At 38.5% G+C, this 23240-nt stretch overlaps 1 protein-coding gene across 1 annotated transcript in view; it reads left to right on the plus strand.

Annotated features, from left to right (window-relative positions):
- The window catches only part of LOC104159399 (oxysterol-binding protein-related protein 10-like), a gene marked incomplete at both ends in the record, with an annotated part of 14079 nt that extends 258 nt beyond the window's left edge, over positions 1 to 13821 (plus strand). Inside the window, 2 exons of the mRNA XM_009697297.1 lie at positions 1603 to 1682; positions 13630 to 13821. Coding sequence (XP_009695599.1) covers positions 1603 to 1682; positions 13630 to 13821 — 272 coding nt within the window. The remainder of the gene's footprint in view (positions 1 to 1602; positions 1683 to 13629) is intronic.
- Between the last annotated feature and the right edge of the window lie 9419 nt (positions 13822 to 23240).

A 23240-nucleotide genomic window follows, 5' to 3' on the forward strand; every position in this document is an offset into this window, starting at 1 on the left:
TGCATCTCTCCTCTCATATCTCATTTCTTTTACTTCCCTATACTGTCAGAAAGTAGTGGTTACACAGCTCTGTTGTTAAATACTATATTATAAAACACAGTGGAAGAGTAATCTGGAGTTAAATACATGTGAATTTACAATTTATAGACTTTCAGGGCTGGAAGATACCTCAAAATGTCTTCTATAAGCTGTTATTATGGCATTTTGATTGTGCAGTATATCTTGTTTGCTTCCGAAGGAAGAAAAAGCTGCTTTCATTGCTGTCCACAGCGTAGCATTTAATTTCTAATATTGTTCACTCCTGCTACCATCCTGCAGCTAATGTGCGGTAATGGCTCTGCTGACGAGTTGGGGAAGGGAGAAAGGGGAAGGCTGTTAAGATACTTTGTTCTTGTCAGTCTTGGAATAACTGAATGCACCTTTAACATAAAATTTGCCTTCCCTTGCTCCCAAGTGTAGGGTATGTAAGAGTTACTTTGGATTCTAAGTTGTTTTCAGTGTGGTTGATTGATCAGGATACTTTCATATCAAACTAGTTAATAAAAAAACCCAACCTGATACAAAAAAAGTGACATATAATACAGTGTAACAAAAGTTTAAGATTACATTAGTTTTATTCTGCCACAGTTTGTCAGTTGTCTAGCAGGACTCCTCTGTGGTACAGTGTGTGACAGTTTTATATGTAGAACTGAAATACAAGAAGAACCAGGAAGAGTTTATGTTAAAATCTTTGGAATTTGCACAGCTAGAAATCATGAACACTTGTGGTTTCATTATTACCCTTTCCCAATCACTTGACATGATCAAATACTTACAATATGCTCCTTTTAATTTAATGAGATCTATGAATTTCATTCAAATCAGTAAATAATTTTTATGCCGAGTCTATAACCATTGAGATCCTTAATAGCAGAGGAAGTATGAGAAAATATTTGCTGAAATTATCCACTCTGTATTGGTATTCTTAATTAGGGTTATTGTAGTAGTGGTTTAAAACAAAACCAAACCTCTTTCCTAAATAGACATATTAATATTACACAGGAGCTGTTTTTTAAAGATGTATGGGGGAAATGGTGGTTTTCATTCTTGTGTCTTTAAGTTGCATGCAATGACACACAGATTTAAAGAGAGATTTAGTTGAACTACTTTAAAACAGAAGTACTTAAGTATCTGGGGAATCGATAGCTTGTTTGGTAGCTGATTGACAACCTGAATGTAGAGATTTTCCTCTTTTAAATGCTATGGTGTAGCCCTTGTCCTTCACAAAGAGAGACAAGTAAAACAAAAGTGGGTTAAAAATTAAGAAAAAAAAAAAAAGTCATCTTGAGGTAATTCTGCTTTTTGTAACACTTGGAGGAGATAACTATGAGGAGGACTCGGAAGCTTATCTCTTCCAACTGGCCATAGAATCTTAAGTTGAGGTTTAGATGTGTTGTACTGAAGAATTTACACATACTTAAGTGGTGTAAATTAGAATTTATAGTGTGTCCTAAGCAATAAATAATCTCTTCCCTCCCTTGCCACACCACATCACCTTCTCTTATGCAGAAAAAGAGTATTGATTTATGTGTGATTTCCTGCATTTTCTTGTTTCTGTTGCAGCTGCTGATGCAAAGGAGAAACAGTACTGGATAACTCAGCTTCGATCCTGTGCCAAACATCACAAGGAAGGTAATTCTAAGGTAAATAATTAAAAGGCAGAAGTAACTGTTATGTTTTAAGTGGTGTAGATGAAGAACACTGTGATTTGGATGATAGACTGGCTACTGTAGTTAGTGGATTGATGTTTAGAGGTTTATGAATAAAAACAGCAAGTTGTCATTTGTCGCTAACTGGAGCAGGCTTAAGTCAATTGGGCCACCTTAATAAATAAACATTGTCCTATTTATGAGAAACTAATGAAGTGCTTTTTGGGTACTGTCAGTACATGGTTAATTGAGTGGCGGGAGCAACAGTTTATTAATAAATACCTGTGTGATGTCCTGATTAGTATTTAAAAGTGTTAAATTATATTAATTTTATTTCATTTTATAAGATTTAGTGGCTCTTATTTATAGAAGCTTCAGGTAGAGGTTAGCAGTGGTCAGTCTTCAACTTCTTTTCCAAATCTGAAAGAGGCCATCATATGAAGATTTATATTATTTATTTCTCTTTGGAAGTGATGTCAGAATCTTTGTCCTCAAACAGAAAAGTATTTTGGATAGGTAAAAAATAAATGTTTGGACTTTAAAAACAGCAGAAGAATGGGTTGAGGGTGTCCCCTTCTTCCAAGCAGAAATGACATGAATCTGTTTAAATTAGAATGCACTTTGAAAGTGGGAGATATTAAAAACAAGCAAAACACCCTATTAGAAATAAATTATTATTGTATTTATTTTACCTATGCTTTTGGTGTTAATACTAAGTCACACAAAAAAAGTCCTGCTCTTATCTTCATTCTTTGAAGCACTTATGTTGATATCTTTACAAGAATGAAAAAGATGATGTTCCTCATGATAAATTGTTTGCTATATTTAAAAAAAAAAAAAAAGCATATAACTGCAAGCAGAAAGGATTCCTTCCTGCCCCGAGATGTTGAGAATATTGATCTTATGTTAATGGCAGTCAAAGTCCTGATCTTGAGTGAGTATCTTTGACAGTTGGACTTTGAAAAGACAGATGGTATTTTGAGGAGTCAGGCATTCATTGAAGTGTGTGAAGTAAAATAAAACCACCTTTTTTTTCTTCTTTGAGTGATGTGGACTTGTCAGGAAGCAATTATGGTATAATTAAAACCCTTTTTGAAGGAGAATACATAACTTTAGTATTTTGATACTTTTTCAATTCTTATGCATGGTGATTAAATATGGTTTTTGTATAGCTGTGGCCCAGTACTATTCAGAAAGCTGCAACTCTATTGAATCAGGATCCTCTTAGAGTCGCTGTTGGTTTGCAGCTCGGGGACTTCCTGTGCTAGATAGAGATGGTAACTTTTTATCCTTTTTGCTATCAAGGAATTATTCCTGAATTAAGTTTTCTGGTCACTTCTTGAACCCATTGAAGTATTTAGCATCTACAGTGTACTGTGACGAGGTAGTGGAACCGTTGTTCAGTATATATGATATCAGAGACTTGTGCAATGGCATACTGATTCTTACACTTCCACTCTCTGTTTGCTAATGTTTCTTAATACTGGATTTGTTTTTCTTCTTTTTCCTGCTCCTGATAAATAATTCTGTAGAGGTGTCTATTTTAATACCAAAGTCTCGTTCCAGAGTGCCAGTAACTGAGTTGAAGTTGATCTTTGTGTAAATGAAGTTTGGGTAGTTTTTCCTCCTTAGGTCAAACCGTTGCACTTAATAATAATTTATGTTCAGAATTTTTCATACTGTGTCTCCATGTTGAGCTCTTCCGGTAGTACTATCTACGTATTTTGATAGGCTCTGAATTAATTAGTATGTCAAGAGAGAAATCTTGGTGATATAATAGTGAAAGTGTCCGGCAATTAGTAGTGGTCCAAAAAAAACAAATAGAATTTTAGGAATTATCAGGAAAGGAGCAGGGAACAACAGGGATAATGCTTAGACTGCTCTAACTCTGTCAGATACTTCTCTTGAATACTTTTATCAGTCCCCTTCCATTTCTGAAATGGAAACTTTAGAGTGGGGGAAAGTACTTTTCATCACTTCTGTTATTTTGTACAGAATGAACTCTGTGTGATGAAACTTGACTAAACTGAAGGGTTTTTTTTTCTGATGATGGGGAGGGAAAGGGCAAATCAGGGAAGTGTAGAGTTAATAAGTGCCCTGGAGTGGCTGAATAGGAAGTATTTACTAGCTGTTAACAATAATATCGGTATGGGGGAACCTCAAAGAAAATGAGCTGAAAACAGGTTCAAAATAAAGGGAGGTGAATCAAACCTGGAGATTACTACAGGATGGTTTGCATGCCAAAAATGTATATAGATTTGAAAAGTATTTGAAAGGCAAAATGTTATTAGAGAGTCTTGTCTAAGTGAGTGGGGGGCTATTAAATACAAAGACGGCGTCTGTCACAGAAGATCTAACGCGCAACTTTTAGAAACAGGAAGGGCTTAGAACGGGGAACGTCTCTCTAGGCTTGTTCTTGTACTCTTGTGTGGTGACCTACCACTGCTGTGGCCTTCTCCTGGTTCCTAGGCTCACTGTGCAAGAAACTAAAAGGATTTCCTTGACTGAGGGGTGGTGGCCATATGTAACTGAGGAACCAAACAAAAGATTATTTCAGATAGCAGGAGGAGGATTCTTGTATTTTTCTTAGAAGAGTGATGAGTTACAGAAACTTGGCATAGGATGCTGAAGTATAGATGCATTTGGGTTAGTACAGCCAGTCATACATTTTAATTGGCTTGGATCCATTTAGTATAAAATAGAAATGCTGAAGAAAACGAAAATTTTTCTCGATTCTGTGTTACAAGCCTACATCTAAAATCAGACCAGGTCACTTTTCACTTGATATGTTTGTTAGTGAAGCACTCTTAATTCTCCACTTTTCTAAGCCACAGAGCAAATGGAGAATTTGTGTCTTCTGTATTTTTAAGCTTAACAGTCCAGAAAATAAAATGTTGGGAATTTATGTGCTTCAGATGAGACCACTGATGGCTCTGCTTCTTACTCCAGGAATGTGCTGTACTTGAAGCAATGTCATGCTTAGCTGTTCCTAAGAACCTTTCTTTTGACAAGATTTCTCTCTTGTTTTTTCAATATACTTTTTTTTTTCTCCTCCTGTCTTCTCAGCGTTTATCTGAGAGGCAGGTTTTCCCTGACTTCAGCATTGTGTATAGTGCTAATGTGGATTTCATCTGCAAGTTTTTAAAGCTTCTTTCTGCTTTTCTCTATAAAAGCAAGTGATCAAAAGCTTTAATGCTACAATGATTAGTCTTTGGAGATCAGGCGTTGGTTACAACGGAGTGATGCTTCCTGGAGATTGCAGAACCTGGAAAAAATGCATTTCTGTAACTTCTTTTTTTCTTTTCCTCAAAGTTTCTTACTTCAACACACTGCCAGGTAGGAGGTAAGGGAAGCAAGAACTGCTGCATTTTTTTTGTGATTTTTTTTTTTTCTTTCTCTTGTAGGTGAAGGTACTTTAATATAATAATTACTACCATGGGAATGGAAACATGCTGTTTAAATATTTTAAATTTACATAAAATAGCATGCTGCTATTTTAGCCGCCTTACTGTTTCTTTTGTGTTGGGGTTAGGGACTGGAATCACATAGAAAGGTCTGTAGTGACACAGAGAAAGGTATGTGTTTGACTTCCTTTTGTATCACTGAGGACTTGACAAAAATCTGTATTTCTGCATTTTGTTAAAATAGCCCTACCATTGATAGGACTGTCGTGACATGATTTGTTGTTCTACTGGCAGCAGGGCTGGATCTCCCCCCCCCCAATACTTCAAGGGCTGTAGTAAGCAATAACCACAAATTATCTGTCTCTTACAACGCTGTCACAAACAGGCAGGTAGATATTAATGTGTGTTACGCTTCTGGAATTTGAACAGAATCCAAGCTCTGTCTCTGCTGGGAACAGGCATGTTTCTGCTTCTGGAAAGCTGGAGCATGCGTGTTTCCTCCTGGCGTCTTCTACAGCGTAACTTCACCTTTTTCACAGGAAGAACAAGAGGCAGAAATTTCTAGCTGTTTTTTGGGGGGGTCATACACTTGAGAGGAGGTGGAATGGGAAGTGTGAGATACGCAGTGACGGTTATGTTTATCTTATACAAGTGGGATATAGGTTAACTGGGGAAAAATAATGGGATAACCAGGCAAGCTGCAGGAAGGTTCCCAAGAATACCAATTGAGCAACTGTTCGCCACAGGTCTTTCATACTGGAGAGAGAACATGTTTTTGAAATCTTGACTAGATACTACTGGAGGGAGATTCATAGGAAAATATGAGAATTGGGAGAATGTTTTTCAAAGCTGAAGCTGTGTCACTACTTCTGTGAAATATTCATAGGAGAACATTCCGTCTTCCTGCACTGGATCCGCATCAGCACTGGTTTCCTTTCTTTTTCAGAGCTACTGCCTGCTTAAAATACTACTGTTTGACTTGCTGTCCTTGCTGTCTTTAAAGCTTCAGCTGGGGACTGGAGTGGTGGAGAAAATTAAGCAGAGCAATGATTAAAAAAAAGCCCAAGTTGTATACTAATGACTAAATTTATTTGCATCCTAATGAATGGTGCAAAGGTGAGCTATACAGCTAACAAGTGGATGTAACACAAGCTAAGTCTGTCACTTTGTTTTAATTAAGTTTTACATCTTAATGATAAAAAAGCAGTAAAAGGATAATGTTCTCTGGCAAATAATTCCCATGCTGTAAGATAGTCTTAATGTTCTTGGTATTCCCGTGTAAGTCTCATTTCGCTTAATTACAGATGGCTCAACCTCCACAGAGTGCCAAATGACACTGTATTGGGAGAAATCTTCTATGTCTGGATAGGATTGCTGTTTTTTTAGACTATTGTAAGTGAATATCATTGTACAAGTTTTAATTAAAGCATTAGTCGAATTGGAATTCAGTGATATAAAATGCTTCTGAGAAGAAGTAGGCTTCTGCATAATTTTTGTGGTAACTTCCAAGAATAATTTTATATCCGTAAATTGTCACAAGATTAGTTCTTCTGTTTCATACCCCTTTTTTCTTGACTGTTTAGTGATGGTGGCTGTAAAAGCACTACTAAAAAAACACATGGATTTTTCTACCAGCTCTTAATTCCAAGGTGTGGATCAGTTGCTGGATTGGTATATAACCCTTGTATTTCTCGGTGTTATCAGGAATGTGGCAAGGAACAGAAACCTTTATCTGGTGAACTAGCTTCTGTCTTAAATTTTGCTGAGATGGTAACTTTCAGTTTAGGTCTGTGCTAGAATAAGGAGGTAGACTCCCCCTTGTTCCAGGTTCTGCTTTGGAGCTGCTAAGAATCGGATGGTGTGGATTCATGTTTCAACTGAACTCGTTTGCCGATTCCCTGCAGCTGGAAATGGCAGACCAATTCCCTTCTTTCTGCTACCACCATTTGTGTGGGCTCTGCTGTGTTTCTGGTTCTGTGTTAGCTTGGACATCAGAAACAGAAAAAAAAATATCCTACTAAAAAGGACTTGGCGCTCTGACCAGCTCACTGAGGAATCGGATGAGCCCTGATGTTGGGGAAACTGGACTCTGCCTCCAGCAGCGCCTGGTAGTAAAGGCCTGCCCTCTTCCTCCTCCTGGATGGAGGATGGCTGAAAGAGATCTGCCCAAAACCTAACCTTTCTCTGGTTTAGTCTGAAGCTTTGTATTTAAAACTGAGCCAACCTGATGACTGCACGCTTCTGTGAGGGACTGTCCTGCTCTCTTTCCCCTCAAGCAGTGTGCCTGTTGTAACCATCATCAAGCCCTTTGGAAAGACAGTTTGAGGACCTAAATCAGCAGAAGTTTCTGTACGTGTGTCTACGTCTCTGTTTCTCTTCTGGTTTAACTCCCTGGAGTGGCTCTCCATGAGGTCAAATGGGCCTCAGAGCCAGCAGGGAGAGATGGTGGAGAAAAATGTTCAAACCTGCCCCTTTCAGTGGCAACTGCAGTAGCAGTTTAGCTGTAATGTGAAACGGCACCTGTAGTAATGCCTGAAAGTTTGAAGTCAACACTTTTATCGAATCATTAGGAGGCAGATGTGTAATTTTTTTCCACAGCTGGAAGAATGGCTATCATAGATTTTTGATTTTATCAGGTTTCTTCTTACCTTATTAATGAACGGCCATGGAGATAGCTTTAAATTTCTAAATGGATTATTCAGGGGGTATTTTTAATATCTGCATGATAATTGTTTCTGTAAAACCAGATTAGGGAAAGTTTCAAGTCTTTGAGTGTTGTTTTGGTTCTTTTGTGCACATCAAACCTCTTTTCCTTTGAAGCAAGTTCACTCTTCCCTCCCCTGGTCTGCTTGTCTGCTTCCTCCTCTCATCCCTGACCTATAGAAGTCAACTAAAGAATGGTGCTTCTAATTAGGACATGCTTTGGAAATCCTTACGGTGGTGAGGCTGAGGGGGAAGCAGTGCTTGGCTGTAGATACGCACGTGCTTGGTACCTTTTTTCCTCCCTTTGGAAGCTGCATGAAGATAAGAGTTGCTCGCAGCTCTCTACTTTCAAAATCCTTCTCCAAAAGTGGAAAAAAATTCCATTTAGGACTGAATATAAGCTTGTTCAAATGATTCTTGACAAAGAAAAGATTTCTATGATGGAATGGTTATCGTAGTCTCTTGCTTAAAAGCAGACATGTATTGCCTTACTGAGGATGATGACGCACTATAATATTTGGTCAGAAAAGTTAGTACCATAGATGGTGCTTTACACAAATTTGCAAAGTGTATCATAAGCTGGTCCCTTTGCAATGTTGAAGTTTGGATGTTATGTAGATTCAGTAATTTGCATTTTAATATTTGTGAATGATTATACTGTAAATTAAACCGATTTCTGTCCATATTTTTCTTTTATCAGTGTTTGTTTACTTAGAATGCATTGGAAAAGAAGTAGATCGGAATTGAAATACTGAATGGTGGTGTCTCAAAATTGTAATTACTTTCTGATAGCGCGTGACTTCTCATTGCTCTAAAGATGCATGCAGGGATTGATTCTGTGCTATATATATGCAGAGGAGTAAAGGAATGGCATTTCTGTATTTGTTATTCTGTAGAAAACATCTGTGGCACAGTGCCTGTGAAAATGAGGATTATCAGCCATAAACAGATATGACAATTCACTTCAGAAATCAGTTTCTTGATCTCTGGAACATTGCATTTACTTTCCAAAATAAACAAAACTGTTTACTTCTGGTAAATGGTGAAAAACACTTCAGCTTCTTTGTGAGCAGGAAGAGCAATCTCCAGGGAGAATGCGTCATGAAAACATTAGTATAGTTGGAACTTAGCGTTCTACCATTACATTATTTTAATTGTTAGGATTTTTGATATACAAATGGAAGCATTCATTATACTGCTTTTTTATCTTGGAGATGGACAGTCTACTAAGATAAAAATCTTAACCCAAATCTATGTGAGCTAAGTGTACTTGGGCTAGCTTTAGGTCATAAAACCAGGATGAACTCAAGTTACAAATTAATCTTTTATTAGCTTCTTTATTATTCTTTTATTAGCTTCATTTTATTAGCAGGCAAACTGTTGGAGCAATGGTAAAGTATAGCCTTGGGAAAGAATATTTGTAATCCTTTTGGGATGCTTCAACGTGTGGATTTCTGGACTGGTTATTAGCACCATGCATTACTAATTGTTGAAGAGCTTATGTCTTCCTTTCATCAGACTTCTCGCTATCTTTTTTTATTTATTTATTTGCAAACCAGAAAGCAGTAGGACCAAAGAAAATGAGATACGATAATGGTTAGAGGGGCCGATCAGTCATACCAGCAGCGCTAGGAGGAAGAGCAGGGGATTAGGAATAAAGTTCCATCAGTTACTGTCATTGCTTTGATTTGCTGGGAGAGTGACTTTAATGACTGTTGTGGTATAATGTGTAATTAGTGTGTTTTTAGCTGTGGAAAACATCACATAGGTTTTAACATTTTAACAAAAATGGAAAATTTTGATTTTTGCACAGTTGTGTGTCAATGCAAGAGAGATGCTTGTCGTTCCCAGTGTTTAATCTAAAGAAGTTCTGCAAAGGAGGAGTCAAGTATTTGGCTGGGACATAGGTCTTGGCAATGTGTTGTAAAAAAAGTGCCTAGGGGACGGAGCATGTAGTTCCTGGAGAGGCCTCTTCCGGCAGCAGCAAGAAGAAGCTGTCAGAAGGAATCAGCTGCTGCCCCTGTCTCCTTGGACGAAGCAGACACAGTGCTCTGCTGCTGTCCTCTGTGGCGCTGAGGAGTGGAACTCCGCTTCAAAAGGTGGTGAGTGCTTGTAGAAACTGCCTCCTGTAGACATTCATCCACGCTTTGTGCGTGACTGCTTTTGCAAGTTGTAAGTTGGAATTTTTATCCTGAGGCCTTGCCTAGGGATAGCTTCGTGGGTAGCCAGAGGTCCTGGTGCTGAGCTCATTTAGGGTGTGCATGTTACAAACATCCTCTAAAGAATAATCCCAAATTGGATGCTAGAGGATTTGTGTCATGGGCTGGTGGAGTTTTCTGGCACATTGGTCAGAAACGTTGGATCACTAGATGGATGAAGGATATAAAGGGACAGAAAACAGAGAGGTGAGGAAAACTAGCTTGTAGACCTGTAGGAGCCATTCAAACCAACGTATTTGGCACAGACTGTGGCTGTATGTGCTAATTCAAGATTGCCAATCTTCCTGCCTCGGTGAGCTGCATAGGGTTGATAACTATCTTGTGCTGAGAGGGGAATGAGAGGACTCTAGGAGAGGCTTACCCCGGCAGAGATGATCCCTCCCTAGCGACCACGTAGCAGCACTGTTGTAGGGCAAGGCATGCAGCTGAACGTCGGGCACACCAGGCAGTGGGATATGGTCAGTCCTTGCTGGGCTGTGAACTTGGGTACGTAGAGATTTGAGCCTACCTAGTGTCCCTGTAGCAGGACAACCTTCTGGAGCACCACCCGCTACTGTAACTGTAGGTGGGCTGTTCTTCCTGATTTTTTTTTTTTCTCCTGCTCCACTGATTCCCAAACTCTGTACCCTAAATGACTGTCCACCAACAGTTGCTGTGAGCTGCCACGTGCCTTTGCAAAACTTCCTGAAAAGCCATCTTAAATGCACTGTGGTCCCACAACTGTTTAATCTGCCTCGAGTCAGAGTTTAGGAGGGTAGTTGATGTAGCCCAGTGAGTTGTGATACAAACTAGAGCAAAGCTTACAGGGGAAAAAAAAAAAAATCTAATCTGAATTAAGAGGCTCGTAAAATGATGGGCCTATCTCTTTCTTGGAAATGTGTTCATTACTTATTTGTGATACAAAGCCAGTTAAAAGAATCGCAGCTAGCTAGCAGCTTTTGTACTAATAATTCACTATCAAATTTCTGATTCCCAAGCATAAGTGGGGTTTGGTGAAAGGCATATTGTGTTAGGTGATGTGATGAGAGAAGGTGTGAGCTGCAGTCAAGGTGTCTGTTGTGATCCATGGGTCAGCTGCAGATAGTTCACTGCAGTTTGAAACACTATCTTGAGGAAAAATAGCATTGAATTGCCAAACAATATCAATGATATAGATACTAACATGGAATATATGTGCATTTCAATTTATGAACGTAGTCAAAGTGTGCAGGTTGAATGAGATATTTTGGCAGCCGTTTTTTCTGAAAGCTAGCTCTCTCCTAGAATTCCTTTCCAATTCTGTATTTAAACAGAAACAATGCATGGATTTTTCCATATTTTTTCCATAGTTGTAACATTTTATGTTACTTCTGTTATTTTCAGATCTGTAACTCTCCTTCCCCCAAATCAAAACATAATAAAACTTCATTTCTCACATAATGTTGTTTTATTTCAAGCAAAACTGGTGACTAAACTCACTGTTTTACATTGCTGCTGTTTATCTGAGTTTTAGGATCAGTTTATCTATATGAAGGTAGCAGTCGTGTGTTTTTAATATTGTGATGGTGTGATACTAGAATGCCAGTGATTCTCAGAAGATTTCATTCTAAAAACAAAATAACTTTTATGAAACAGGAAGCTAAATTGATCTTATGCTGAAAAAATATGAAATTATCTTGTTCTTCTGCACCCTAGATTCAGTTTAGAAGTATTCTGACGCTAGTCAGTTTAAAAAAGAAGCATCTGTAAGTATGTTCTGCTGTTATATACTAGGGATAGCCTTTTTTTTGAAACTTCTATTTAAAGAAAGGAAGTTTAGTGGTACCCAATGTCCCTCATCCCCTTCCTTCTCCCAAATGCCTTCTCCTCTGGCTCTTATTTTAATTGTAGTTCTGTCTAAGCAATGGTCTTTCAAATGGGGGATGAATTAAAAACCCGGCAACCTTCTGCGCCCTTCTGACAAACTCCACTCCCCCATGCTTTTTTTTTTTTTCTACTTAGAGTCAAATCCAGTTTTAATGCAATTGTGATTTATCAGCCAGGAGAGATAGTTTTTGAATCTGTGATTCTGCAGATGCTTATTATTATAATCTTACTAGTCATAGTAGTAAAGAATATATTCATTGCAAAAACAGACCATCGTTCTTGAAAGTGTTTGTAAAGGTAAGTCCAGACCAATGGATTAAAGCTTATGTCTGTGAGTATAGCAGCTCTTTGCATGCTGTGAATGTGATAACCCATTTTTTAAACCTTCAAATGCCTCGAAAAATCTGAAGTCTAGTTTGGTGTGGGGGTGGCAGAGGGATCGTGTAATTTATTTCACTCTTCCTTCTTGGTGGTGCCAGGTAATCTCCCTTGTCATTTACAGTCGATGGAGTGGTAGCATGATGCCTGACTTTAGTTCCAGCGCCACTTGGAACCTATCCACCTTGGATTTAAAGACTTTTAATGAAGTTACCATAGAATTGCACAGTTTGACCTGTAAGGGATAAGAGGAGAGTTTGTACCCAAGTAATATTTTTGTGCATTTGCCAGCAGACTCAAGAGTAGACCCCAGGTTGATGGTAACTGTCAGGGCAATGTTGAAGGCCGCCACCGTTACTCACGCAGAGTTTGTAGGAGAGGTGAAATGGTATTTCACCCACAGGGCTCTATATTTACCTCGCTTTCTTAATGGACTACTAAATATCACTCTCTGAGAGCAGTTTGTGTTTCATGAGATGAGAGTTACTCTCTTTCAGTTTTAACCTTACAGATGCAATCAATAGTTCAAATAGAAGGGAAAAGCTCTTTTGTATTGCGCTTTTATATATGATGTCCCATGGTGCTGTAGTGTACATCTGAGCTCGATTGAGAATTGCTGTCCTAAAGACCTCCAGGAAAACTTGGGTTTGAGGGCTGCAGAAAACAAACCAAGATGGCAACACTGACAAACGCTTAGATAAGAACAGAGAAAGGTCTTAAACGTTCAGACTGGTTTTATAGGTTGTATGTTAAGAGTATTCACACTGCAGATACTCTTGGAGGTTTATTTCTGGCCTTTTTTGTATTTAGGGTTTATCCCAAGCTTACTCCAAAACACGTTGGCTCTTTAAGCCTTGTTTTGTTTTAAATGTTAATGTTTAATTGGTGTGTGGATTGGCCTTGCCAAAATTTCAAGTCCTCTAATATTGAAAACAACACTGCACTGTTTCGGAAGTTTGTCAAGTGAAAGCATTAAGAATTTTTTTTCTTCCTTGCTGTTCACACCAGTTTGGTGAATTATAGGTCAATGGCTTCATAAAAAGTATTTGTGTTGCCATTGTTATTACCCTGTCTGCAGAATCCTTCCTAATCTTTCCTAAAAAGTATGGTTGTATGAGCATAGCAGCATGGTAATACGTAAGAGTTTGTGAAGATTTTTGCAAGGCCAGTTTCAGACAATCCAGGAAAGAAAGGCGATAGCCACAATGTTTCCAAGAAGATCCCTGCTGAGCAATGCAGATCGTTCAGAAGGAATAAATCAGTCCTGGGCACAGTTACACCTCCAGATTTAGGTTTGTGAAGAAAGCAGAACAGCACAAATCTATAGCCTGAGTTGTAAACTATTGACTTGCTTAAAGATTGCTAATATCAACATCCCATTGCTTGTTCTAGAGCATTTCATCCTCACGAAGTAGAAGCTCATCTCTGCTGCCACCTGGGACAGTTAATTCGGCATCTCCTAGTGGCCAGAAGCATATGAATCAAAGCGGACCAACTGTTGTAACCATCACACATCACAAATCACCTGCAGCCGCTCGAAAAGCAAAGAGCCAGCGTTCTGGTCAACTCCATGAAGTCAGAGAGGTAAGAGAGAAAAATCTGCTGGTTTGCTATAATTTCTAAATGCTTATTTTGCTTCAGAATAAGCAATTAAGTATGACAAGTTAACAGTTTTCTTTGTTTCCTACTTTATGTTTGACTGCTTTGTTTTGATCTCCTTGCTGAGCACATGATGGTCTTTAGTTCTGGTTCAGCTTAAAGTCTGGTGTATACAGGGTTTTTTTATGCCGATGTTAAAATTAGTGTGTGCACATGCTTAAAAGAGGAAGTAGGTTGGCCACAGCTCCCAGACTTTGCAGCGCTGCTGCAGTGCTGGAGGAACATTTCTTTTAAGCTGCATGCAGCAAAACGTTTCAGATTGGAAAGAGGGCCCCGAAACATTTAAATATAACTAGGGAAAAAAACCAACTTGAATAAGTCTGATGAATGAATGTGAAAGAAGGCACAGTTCTCCACACTCAGCCGTTTGTTTCTATATGGCTATAGGCTTAGCTTTGTTGTCAGGTTTCTGTTGCTGGCCTTGTGATGGAAGAATGCGTTGTCCGTATTAAACACACGAAAAGCAAACAAGAAAGCATGTTTCTGTCAAAGTGTGTTTACCAGGGCTTAAGAAGTATAACTTGTATACTGATGTAAATCTGTCTTCCAGACAACGAAAGTAGTACAGATTTTTAAGCTAAAATAGTATGGCAGACTTTCACAGAACTCACTTTCATCTTTCTTTCATCCGTTGTTGTTTTTACTTTGTCTGAATTTCCTGCTATTCCCTAATAGCGCCTTTGTAGGTCCTTCTCCCACCCCTTCTACCAAAGAAACTGTTGGCAGCCTAGCTACTTTAAAGCATTCTTTTATCACGTGGCTTTAAAACATCTACTGCAATCCCTCAAGTTGCAACCTCAAAAGTCTGCTTTTAAGTTTAAGCTCCCTAAATGTTTTATAAATGGAGACCTTTCATATTAAGAATTTGAGTAAGTTCTTCGTGTGTACTCACAATGAAGACTCAAATTACACATCTTGATGAAGAATACTTGTTTTTATTCTGGTAACATTAGCAGTGAAAACCTCCCTTGTGTCCTCTATTGTATTAATAATAGTCATTCCTTGCTCTGAAGACTGCACTGTCTGAATGTCATCCACATTTTCTTTACATTATAGAAAACGCGGATCTGTTTGCTTTTCATGAGATTATCTTGCCTTTGCCTACCAGTCATCTCCTCCAAGTTGTTTCTACCTTACGAAATGTATTTGCTCTCATAGGTTGAATTCAGAGTGCACCTTAAACCTATTAATAAAATAAACAGTGGGAGCTGTTGCAGCTTTGTCAAGTGAAGCTGGGTAGGGCTGAAAAGAATTTAGAAGAGAGAATTAGTATGTGTGCTGATCATATTAAGTTGGGAAGGGAATAAGTCAACAGATGCAAAGATCTACACTTGGGAAGGAAGAAATAAATACTAGCCCAGAGTAAAAGAGAGAATAAGTGGCTAGGTATCATCCCTGCAGAAGAGGCCTGGGGGTTGCAGACTCATTGGTTTGCAGTATATTGCAATGTGATGTCATTCCAAAAAGGTAAATACTACAGAACTTTAATCTGTAATCATGCGAGATAATTATTTTGCTGTGTTTGATGTGATACCTCAGCTGCAGTGCCAAATCCTGTGAGAACAACTTAGAGGGCTGCAATAAAAAAATCTTACACGTTGCACATATGGTAATGATTGAAGGTTAAAAGAAGTGAGTGTTTTTCAGGGAGGCAAAATTGCACTAAGGTAAACAATATGTAAGAAAATTTTATAAGGAGGTTTGTGAACTTTACCTTCTTGCATATTGGATTTTTTTTCTTGATGTGGTGCTTCTTAAAGAGAGCGTATCAGTGGAAAAATCAGTCCTTCCTCCCTCTTTCCCAGTCTCGTGTCAAAAATGACTGCTTGACTGATCTTGTTTCCATCTTGTGAAAGGGTAAGTCTGTTTTTCCAGATGAAGGAAGCAGATAGGTTTCATTTCAATGGCATTTCCTTCTCCCTCCTTTTCCAGAGTGAATGCAATAGACTTGGATATATGCTGCCTGTTTATTCAAGGAATATGCTTGTTCCCTATATGAGTCAATGGTGACTGTTAGATCCACCCTCCTTTGTTAAATTTATGAATAAAGAGATGGGTCCAGAGGCCTTCACAAAAGTGCACTTAGATCTGTTCTACTCCTTTTTTTTTTTTTCTTTTTTTAATCTGAAGCAAGTAGAAATAGGAACTAAAAGTACAATGAGAGTTAATCCCCTCCAACACCCAAATCTTTGCTTTTTATGTGGAAATTGTTTGGTATGATTTGGATGAAGGGAAGAGACTGCAAAAGGCTTATAGATCTGTATTTGTGTTCCCATTATAGAATGAAGTCATTGAAGCTTTGACATGCAAATAGGCTTTTTTTAATTGTACTATAAATAGTACTACATTAACTAATTTTATATCTTGTAAAATACAGTAGTTGAATCAATGGAAAGAGTTGATATGCTTCTGGAAAATGAGAAGCAGCATGTATTTTTTAAATTCTAAAACTATGTTATGGTAATACTGCAATATTATATATGAGATCTGTGAAAAACAGGAATGCTGCAAAAGGAACATCCTTCACTTGGGACATACGGTCTTCTCCAGCTTGGACAATGCCCCTGGGAAGTGCTGAACTTGAAATTGCTACTCAATTCTGGACCAGTTTTTCTTAGTTTGGCCATGTTATTTGGAAATGGTGAAGTATACCTCCACGTTGTAAATAGGACAAAATGTACTCCTATATTTGACATAGTGCAATGATATTTGCTAATACTTTGTTGTTCTTTTTCCTCTTTTTTCCTTTCATAGTAAGAATAAACAACACATTGTTTCCTTCTGTTCTTTGTTCTGGCTGGGTTGTCTTTTGGGGTTTTTGGTGGTTTGGTGTTTTTTTGGGGTTTTTTTTGTTGGTTTTTTTTGGGTTTTTTTTTTGTTTTTAAGACGGCATAGAGAATTTTAATGTAAAACAGATTATAGCAATGAGATCTATTTAGCACCAAACCGACGTGCCAGATCCTATAAAGGTTGTAAAAGCAGCTGCGTAAGTCTCCAAAATGACATGGATAAGGTTCTACGACAAGATTACCCACCTAGTTGAGCAAGGGAAGCTAGTTGATGTAATCTTTTTTAGATTTCAATAAAGCTTTTGATACTGTCTCTCACAGTATCCTCCTGGATAACATGTGCAGCGTACAGCAGGATCCACACCTAATGCGATAGGTGAGCAATTGGCTGACAGGGTGGGCTCAAAGGGTTATGGTAAATGGGGTGCCATCGGGCTGGCAACCAGTCACCAGTGGGGTTGTGCAGGGATCCATCTTAGGGCCTGTGCTCTTTAATGCCTTCATAAATGACTCGGATGCAGGACTCAAAGGAATACTAAGTAAATTTGCTGATGACACAAAATTGGGAGGAGCTGTTGACACCCTCGAAGGCAGAGAGGTCCTGCAGAGAGATCTATGCGAATTAGAGAGCTGGGCAATCACCAACTGTATGAAATTTAATGAAGGCAAGTGCTGGATTCTGCACCTGGGAAGGGGCAACCGTGGATGTACTTACAGAGTGAGGAACGAGAGGCTGGAGAGCAGCCCCATGGAGAGGGATCTGGGGAGTTTGGTCGATGGCAAGTTGAACATGAGTCAACAGTCTGCCCTGGCAGCCAAAAGGGCCAACCATATCCTGGGGTACATCAAGCACTGCATGGCTAGTACTGTGTGCAGTTTTGGGCACCACAATATAAAAAAGGATATAAAACTACTAGGGAGCGTCCAAAGGAGGGCCACGAAGTTGGCGAAGGGTTTAGAGGGGAAGCCGTATGAGGAGCGGCTGAAGTCCCTTGGGTTGTTCAGCCGGGAGAAGAGCAGGCTGAGGGGAGACCTCGTCGTGGTCTGCAGCTTCCTCATGAGGGGAAAAAGAGGGACAGGCGCTGGTCTCTGCTCTCTGGCGATGAATGACAGGACCCAAGGGAACGGGTGCCAGGGAGATGTGCCAGGGAGGTTTAGGTTGGGTATTAGGAAAAGGTTCTTCTCTCAGAGGGTGGTCGAGCAGTGGAGCAGGCTCCCCAGGGAAATAGTCAGGGCACCAAGCCTGACAGAATTCAGGAAGCATTTGGACAATGCCTTCAGACACATGGTGTGAATTTTGGGGTTGTCCTGTGCAGAGACAGGAGTTGGACTTGATGATCCTTGTGGGTCCCTTCCGACTCAGGACATTGTACGATTCTATGATAATAAGTGTTTCTGTTGTGAAATTAGAACTTCACCTTTTTAAAAAATTTATCAAAACTAAAATTCATCATACATTAATTTGGGAGAACTGATCTGCTATGTGTTGCATTTTATACAGAATTATTCAAGGTCCTGCCTCTTTATTTGGGCCATAACTTATCATTAAAGAGGTGCTTTCAACTGATTTTTTTAGTGAGTGATTTTATGGTAACCTAAGCATGTGTGGTCTTGAAATTAAGTTCTGTTTTTTAAACTATGCATATTATTATCCTCTTAGCAATTTGTGATAAGAGTTCTGCTTGCAGAATTCTTTACTGCAGGCAATTAAAATTAAATGGAACATAAAGTCAAGTGGCCACATGACACTTCATGTTAAATTTTAGCTGTCACTGGACTAAATAATAGTGGCGTGCCTCATCTTAGAATGGTGTTTATTTTGGCTGAGACTGTGTGACTGTGGTACGACCTCTGCCAGTGTTACCATTGTTGTTAAAGAGCCACGAATTGCAGTATGTGACCATTTTGTAGTAACTTTTAATTATTTACAGAAGCTTAGAGAAATTAAATGGAGTTAACCAAAAGAAGTTTAGAGAAATATTTTCTTCCATAAGTTTGAAAAGTTGATAGAGGAATTTCTGATCCCTTGGAAATGTGGCGTTTGTTACGACTTCTGATACTCTACAGCAGACTAGTCATCGGCATGTGTTTCTGAATGTCTGATACAGTGAGATGCAGATTTCACGGCGCCTCTACCAGCATGGCATCTATTTTATGTGCCATTGAGCAGTTCCAGAATTTGGAAAGGGCTGCTTTTTGGTAAGATGACAGTCCTACTGCTTCTTGCATATCCTTTACCACGTATAAACATGGTTAGTGTTTGATTCCTGCAGGAGTTATACAACTAGCTGATGGTTTTTTGCTTCTTCCTTTGCAGTATAGGAAAATCTAGGACTTGCACCTTACCTGCAATTTTATGGGGCTGCAATTGTTCAATTTTATGTGGTTACTAGGAGAAAGAGATGATTCTAAAACACTTCGGGGATTTTCAAGCGAGAAGAGAACGTCTTCGGGTCACTGTAATATTTGGATAGCGAAATTAGGAACTGTGAGTAGCTACTGTTAGCAAAAAAGGATGCTGTCATCCATGGAGAACTCTGTTAGAGAATTACAGCGCTGCACAGGCAGCATTGTAGGTGAAAAAGCAGATGCAGTCCTTGAACCACTCGGAGGCATATTCAAACTTGCAGGACTTTCACATATGTCAACAAAGACATACACTAAGCTGTGAGAATGTTGATGGTAAAACTTTGTAATCAGTGTTTAAGCTGGTAGTAGGGGAAAAACAGATGATTTTTATTCCATGCCAAATTTTACTTTGCAGCTTTGAAAAAGTCAAGTTTTGCTTTTTATTTCAATTTTTTTAATCCTCCTTTTGTTTCTCTGGAAGCATGTACATAAAAAGGTCAATGGATAAGATCAATCTAATGTCAGTTCTAGCAAAAAGAATGCTGTAGCTCTTGGTGTTTGGTGTAGCATTGAGGTTATGTGAGGTGGTGTGATCAGGGCGCATGTACAAAAATTGATTTGGATCTGTGAACAGGACATCATGCGTAAACAGTGTGAAGTATGCACAAAGAACATTTAGAAAAATCTTGCTAATAATTGAAGCATTTTTGAAAGTATAATTTTGATTAGTTTGATAAACTTCTGTGTTAAGTAGGGAGAAGTGCTCTATATTAGATCTATTGCTTTCACTGATGGTTCTCATCATGATATTGGAGTGTAGGAAGGCGAGAGGTAGCTTTGTGACAAAGATGACCTTCAGGACTGCATGGCTAATAAATCAAATATTTGCTTGGAAGATGAAAACGGTCTCATCGTCTTCCCCTGACTAAAAGATGTGGATGTAGGATGGACTGCTAAACTATGCTAACTTCAGTCTTTCTGGCCTGGTAATGTGGGTGCTTTATCAGGGAGAGGTCTGATAACCATGGACTGTAGCTGCAGTAACGCTGCTGAAGTCTGTGCTGCTGTGCCTTTGCTAGGCAGTTTTAAAACTAGTTACCTAAAATCATGTCTGTTTTTCCTTCTAGACCTGTTTTAGTATAAAAAGTAGCTTTGTGGTGTTTTCTTTGCAGCAGTTTGTGGTTGATTCTTTTAAACTAGAGTGTTCCTGCACTTCAAAACTAGTACAGTAAATACACTCTATAAATTTCTCAGTTGGAGCAACCACCGAGTTTCATCTTGCTAGTTTATAGATAACTGCAGAAAGTGTTTATTGTGTTTCACTTCTAGAATCTAAGTATCCTATTCTCTGTACATTTTGAGAAATATTATGGTGGTACAGTGAGTGACAATTTTGGAAAGAGAAGGGAGAGAACGCAGAGGAGGAACCTTTGTTAGTTATAGATCTCCAGTTTTTCCTGGGCTTGTATTTAAAATATCTTCCTCCCAACCCCCCACTATACATAATAAATTAAAGGTAAAGGGTCATCCTTTTGATCATCTTTAATGAAGCGCATCACATCATATACAAAATAATTTGTAACTATAGATGGATGCTGGTCAGAAAATGAGATATGTTACTTAATAGGTTACACCTTAATACCACTACAACTATACTTTGTATGTATTGTATGTATTACACTATGTTATTTCATTTATCTGCAAACTCATTGTCACAAACGTTTCATTTTAGTTGGCATGGTGTGGAAAACAGGCACTGATGTCCTCACTGTAAAACAGATAATGGAAAAAGTACTTGCAAAAAAACCCAAACCAAAAACGTGGCTGTTTCTCAGGAAGCAACGACGACTTCTTGGCTAGCGGTAGTGAAGGAAAGACAGCAGAAAACCTTTGGGTTGGTTGTGTGTCTCTTCTGAAATCGATAGAAAGTGAATGAGGCCTTAAGTCTTAATTCAGCTGTTGATATTTATTTGGCATGGAACGTGCTTGTGTAAGTTATACTACAGCTGCTACTATTTCACTGTGCTTAGAAACACTATTTCAAGTGAGAAGTATTGTAAGACAAATTTGTGTTACAGGTACGTTTAATGGCTTAGTGGTGGCTGAGCTGGCTGATACTGAAAGGGTTGCTTCAGTGGTTTTTAACAGAAGCCATTATAATTTGTTTAGGGGTATAAACCGGTCTCAAACCTAACATGAGGGCTAAAAGGGGCGGCTGTAGATGTTATCATTGCCCTTTTATTCTAATACTATAGACCAATAGTTATTAAATCACATAAACATGAGCTGAATACTCTTGCGTTCTCTAAATCTTTACCTTGCCTTTGCAATATCTTTGAGGGGGCTAAGAGTGCATGTAAGTTGCACCTTCCTAAACTACACCTTGTTCTGTGCATTTGAGTTTGTATTCACGCAAAGGTTGAGTCATCTTGGATTCCAGATACCCAGGCAGGGAGAATTAATGTTGCTATGGGAATCGTAGAGTGAATCTTCTACTAAAATGAAACTATTTGTCCATGCAGGTTATATCAAGAGTGAACCTAGTTCATTATTTCTGATTCCCCCCCGAAATCTGGAAAATATAAATGATGCAAACGTGGCTTCTTTTCATTATTTTTTTTTTTTTTTTAGCCTGTAGTTTAGTAGTAATTGAGCATGTGCAAAGATGATAATTTTCAATCATTTAATAAATCACAATTTATAAATTAGGGATAATACAGTGCGTATGATAACTACATTCAGAGACTGCTGTAGCATTCATTTTCATAAGCAATTGCAGAGAAGCTAAGATTACTCTTTACAGTTATTAAAATATTTCATTAAATTTTAAGTAAATGGGAGGCTCCCAGAGGAGCTTGAGAGAAGTTGGATTTGAAGGAAATTCAGTCTCCAGCTTTTGTATGCCTTCAAACTGTCACGTAATTTTGTACGTAAAACAGAATTCAGCTGTTCTGTTTCAGATGCATATATAAACCAGCATAACCTATCATACGCTTACCTACGTGTTTGGAAAGCTGCAAGGCTGTTTTCTTTCACAATTAACCCACAAATACTGCAGCAGTTTCAATTTAGAGTTGACAGTTTGAAAATGAAGGTTTAAAGAAAACATATTTCAGTAAATCTTTCTCAGATGAGGGTATCACATCTCATGGTTGCTTGTTTAGTGGCCTTGCTTTCAGCGTGGGTTGCTGGGTGGCTGGCTGGTGCAGCAGTGATCTTCACAGCAAACCTTGAACGTGAGAAGGTGCACTTACCTGCTGCAGTTCTGTTTATAATGCAGATTACAGCTTCCAAGATACACAGGCTGTTTTGTTAATCCACACTTAAATGCTATTTTTATTAAATTAAGTAGAAGATATTTTTGAATGTTCTCAGTGGTAAGAGATGACAATGTAATATTAGGTGGCTAGCCAAGTTTCAAATATTAAGTACAGAAAGTACTTACATAAATGCCCTCCAGGAGAAAGTAACCATAGAAGTGGCTCATATACTTTAAGCATACCATTCAGTTTACATTATTATACATGTTTATGTAGGGACTTACTATAATCTTGTGTAACACCCAAAGTGCGGCATGCTACACTAAGAAATACAGGAAACATTTTGATTTTTACAACAAATGGGAATAGTAAACGCTATAGCTCTCATCAGTTATTTAATGAAGACCTGATCTCTAGGAGCTTTTGCTGCGTGTTCTTGTTGTGATCTCCATCTCTAATGCTTGGCTTGCAGGTTTTGAATGCTTTAGAAACTTTGTGTGTGTTACACAGATGCTTTTAAGCAACTGCTTACCTGCTTCTTGGTTGCAATTCTGATTTCTGACAATATGCTTTTAAAGTATGGCTAATAACATGACGGCTAGCAACATTTCATCCAACAAGCTGAACTGAACTATGTCTGCCTGAATCTGACGTATACTTTAAAGTAGCTTTGTGTTATAGGTACTAGATATATACTTGTAATTGATTATTTTTAATTTTTATTATGGTTTGTGTCTCTGGGTCAGAAAACATAGTCTTTATGTTTTTACACATACTGCTTAGCAAGTTTTCTGATGGTATCTACTGTGCTCGGGGATGGCTGCTTGCCATTTTTCTCACAGAGATCCCTAGTTATCCAATTGCGGCTTTATTGGTAGGTCTAGGCTGGCAGACAGAAAACACATGAATTTGTGGAAAAGTTGCTGTATAAATGCAATTCAGCCAT

Source organism: Cariama cristata, unplaced genomic scaffold (assembly GCF_000690535.1).
Source record: "Cariama cristata isolate BGI_N322 unplaced genomic scaffold, ASM69053v1 scaffold5493, whole genome shotgun sequence".
Taxonomy (NCBI): Eukaryota; Metazoa; Chordata; class Aves; order Cariamiformes; family Cariamidae; genus Cariama; species Cariama cristata.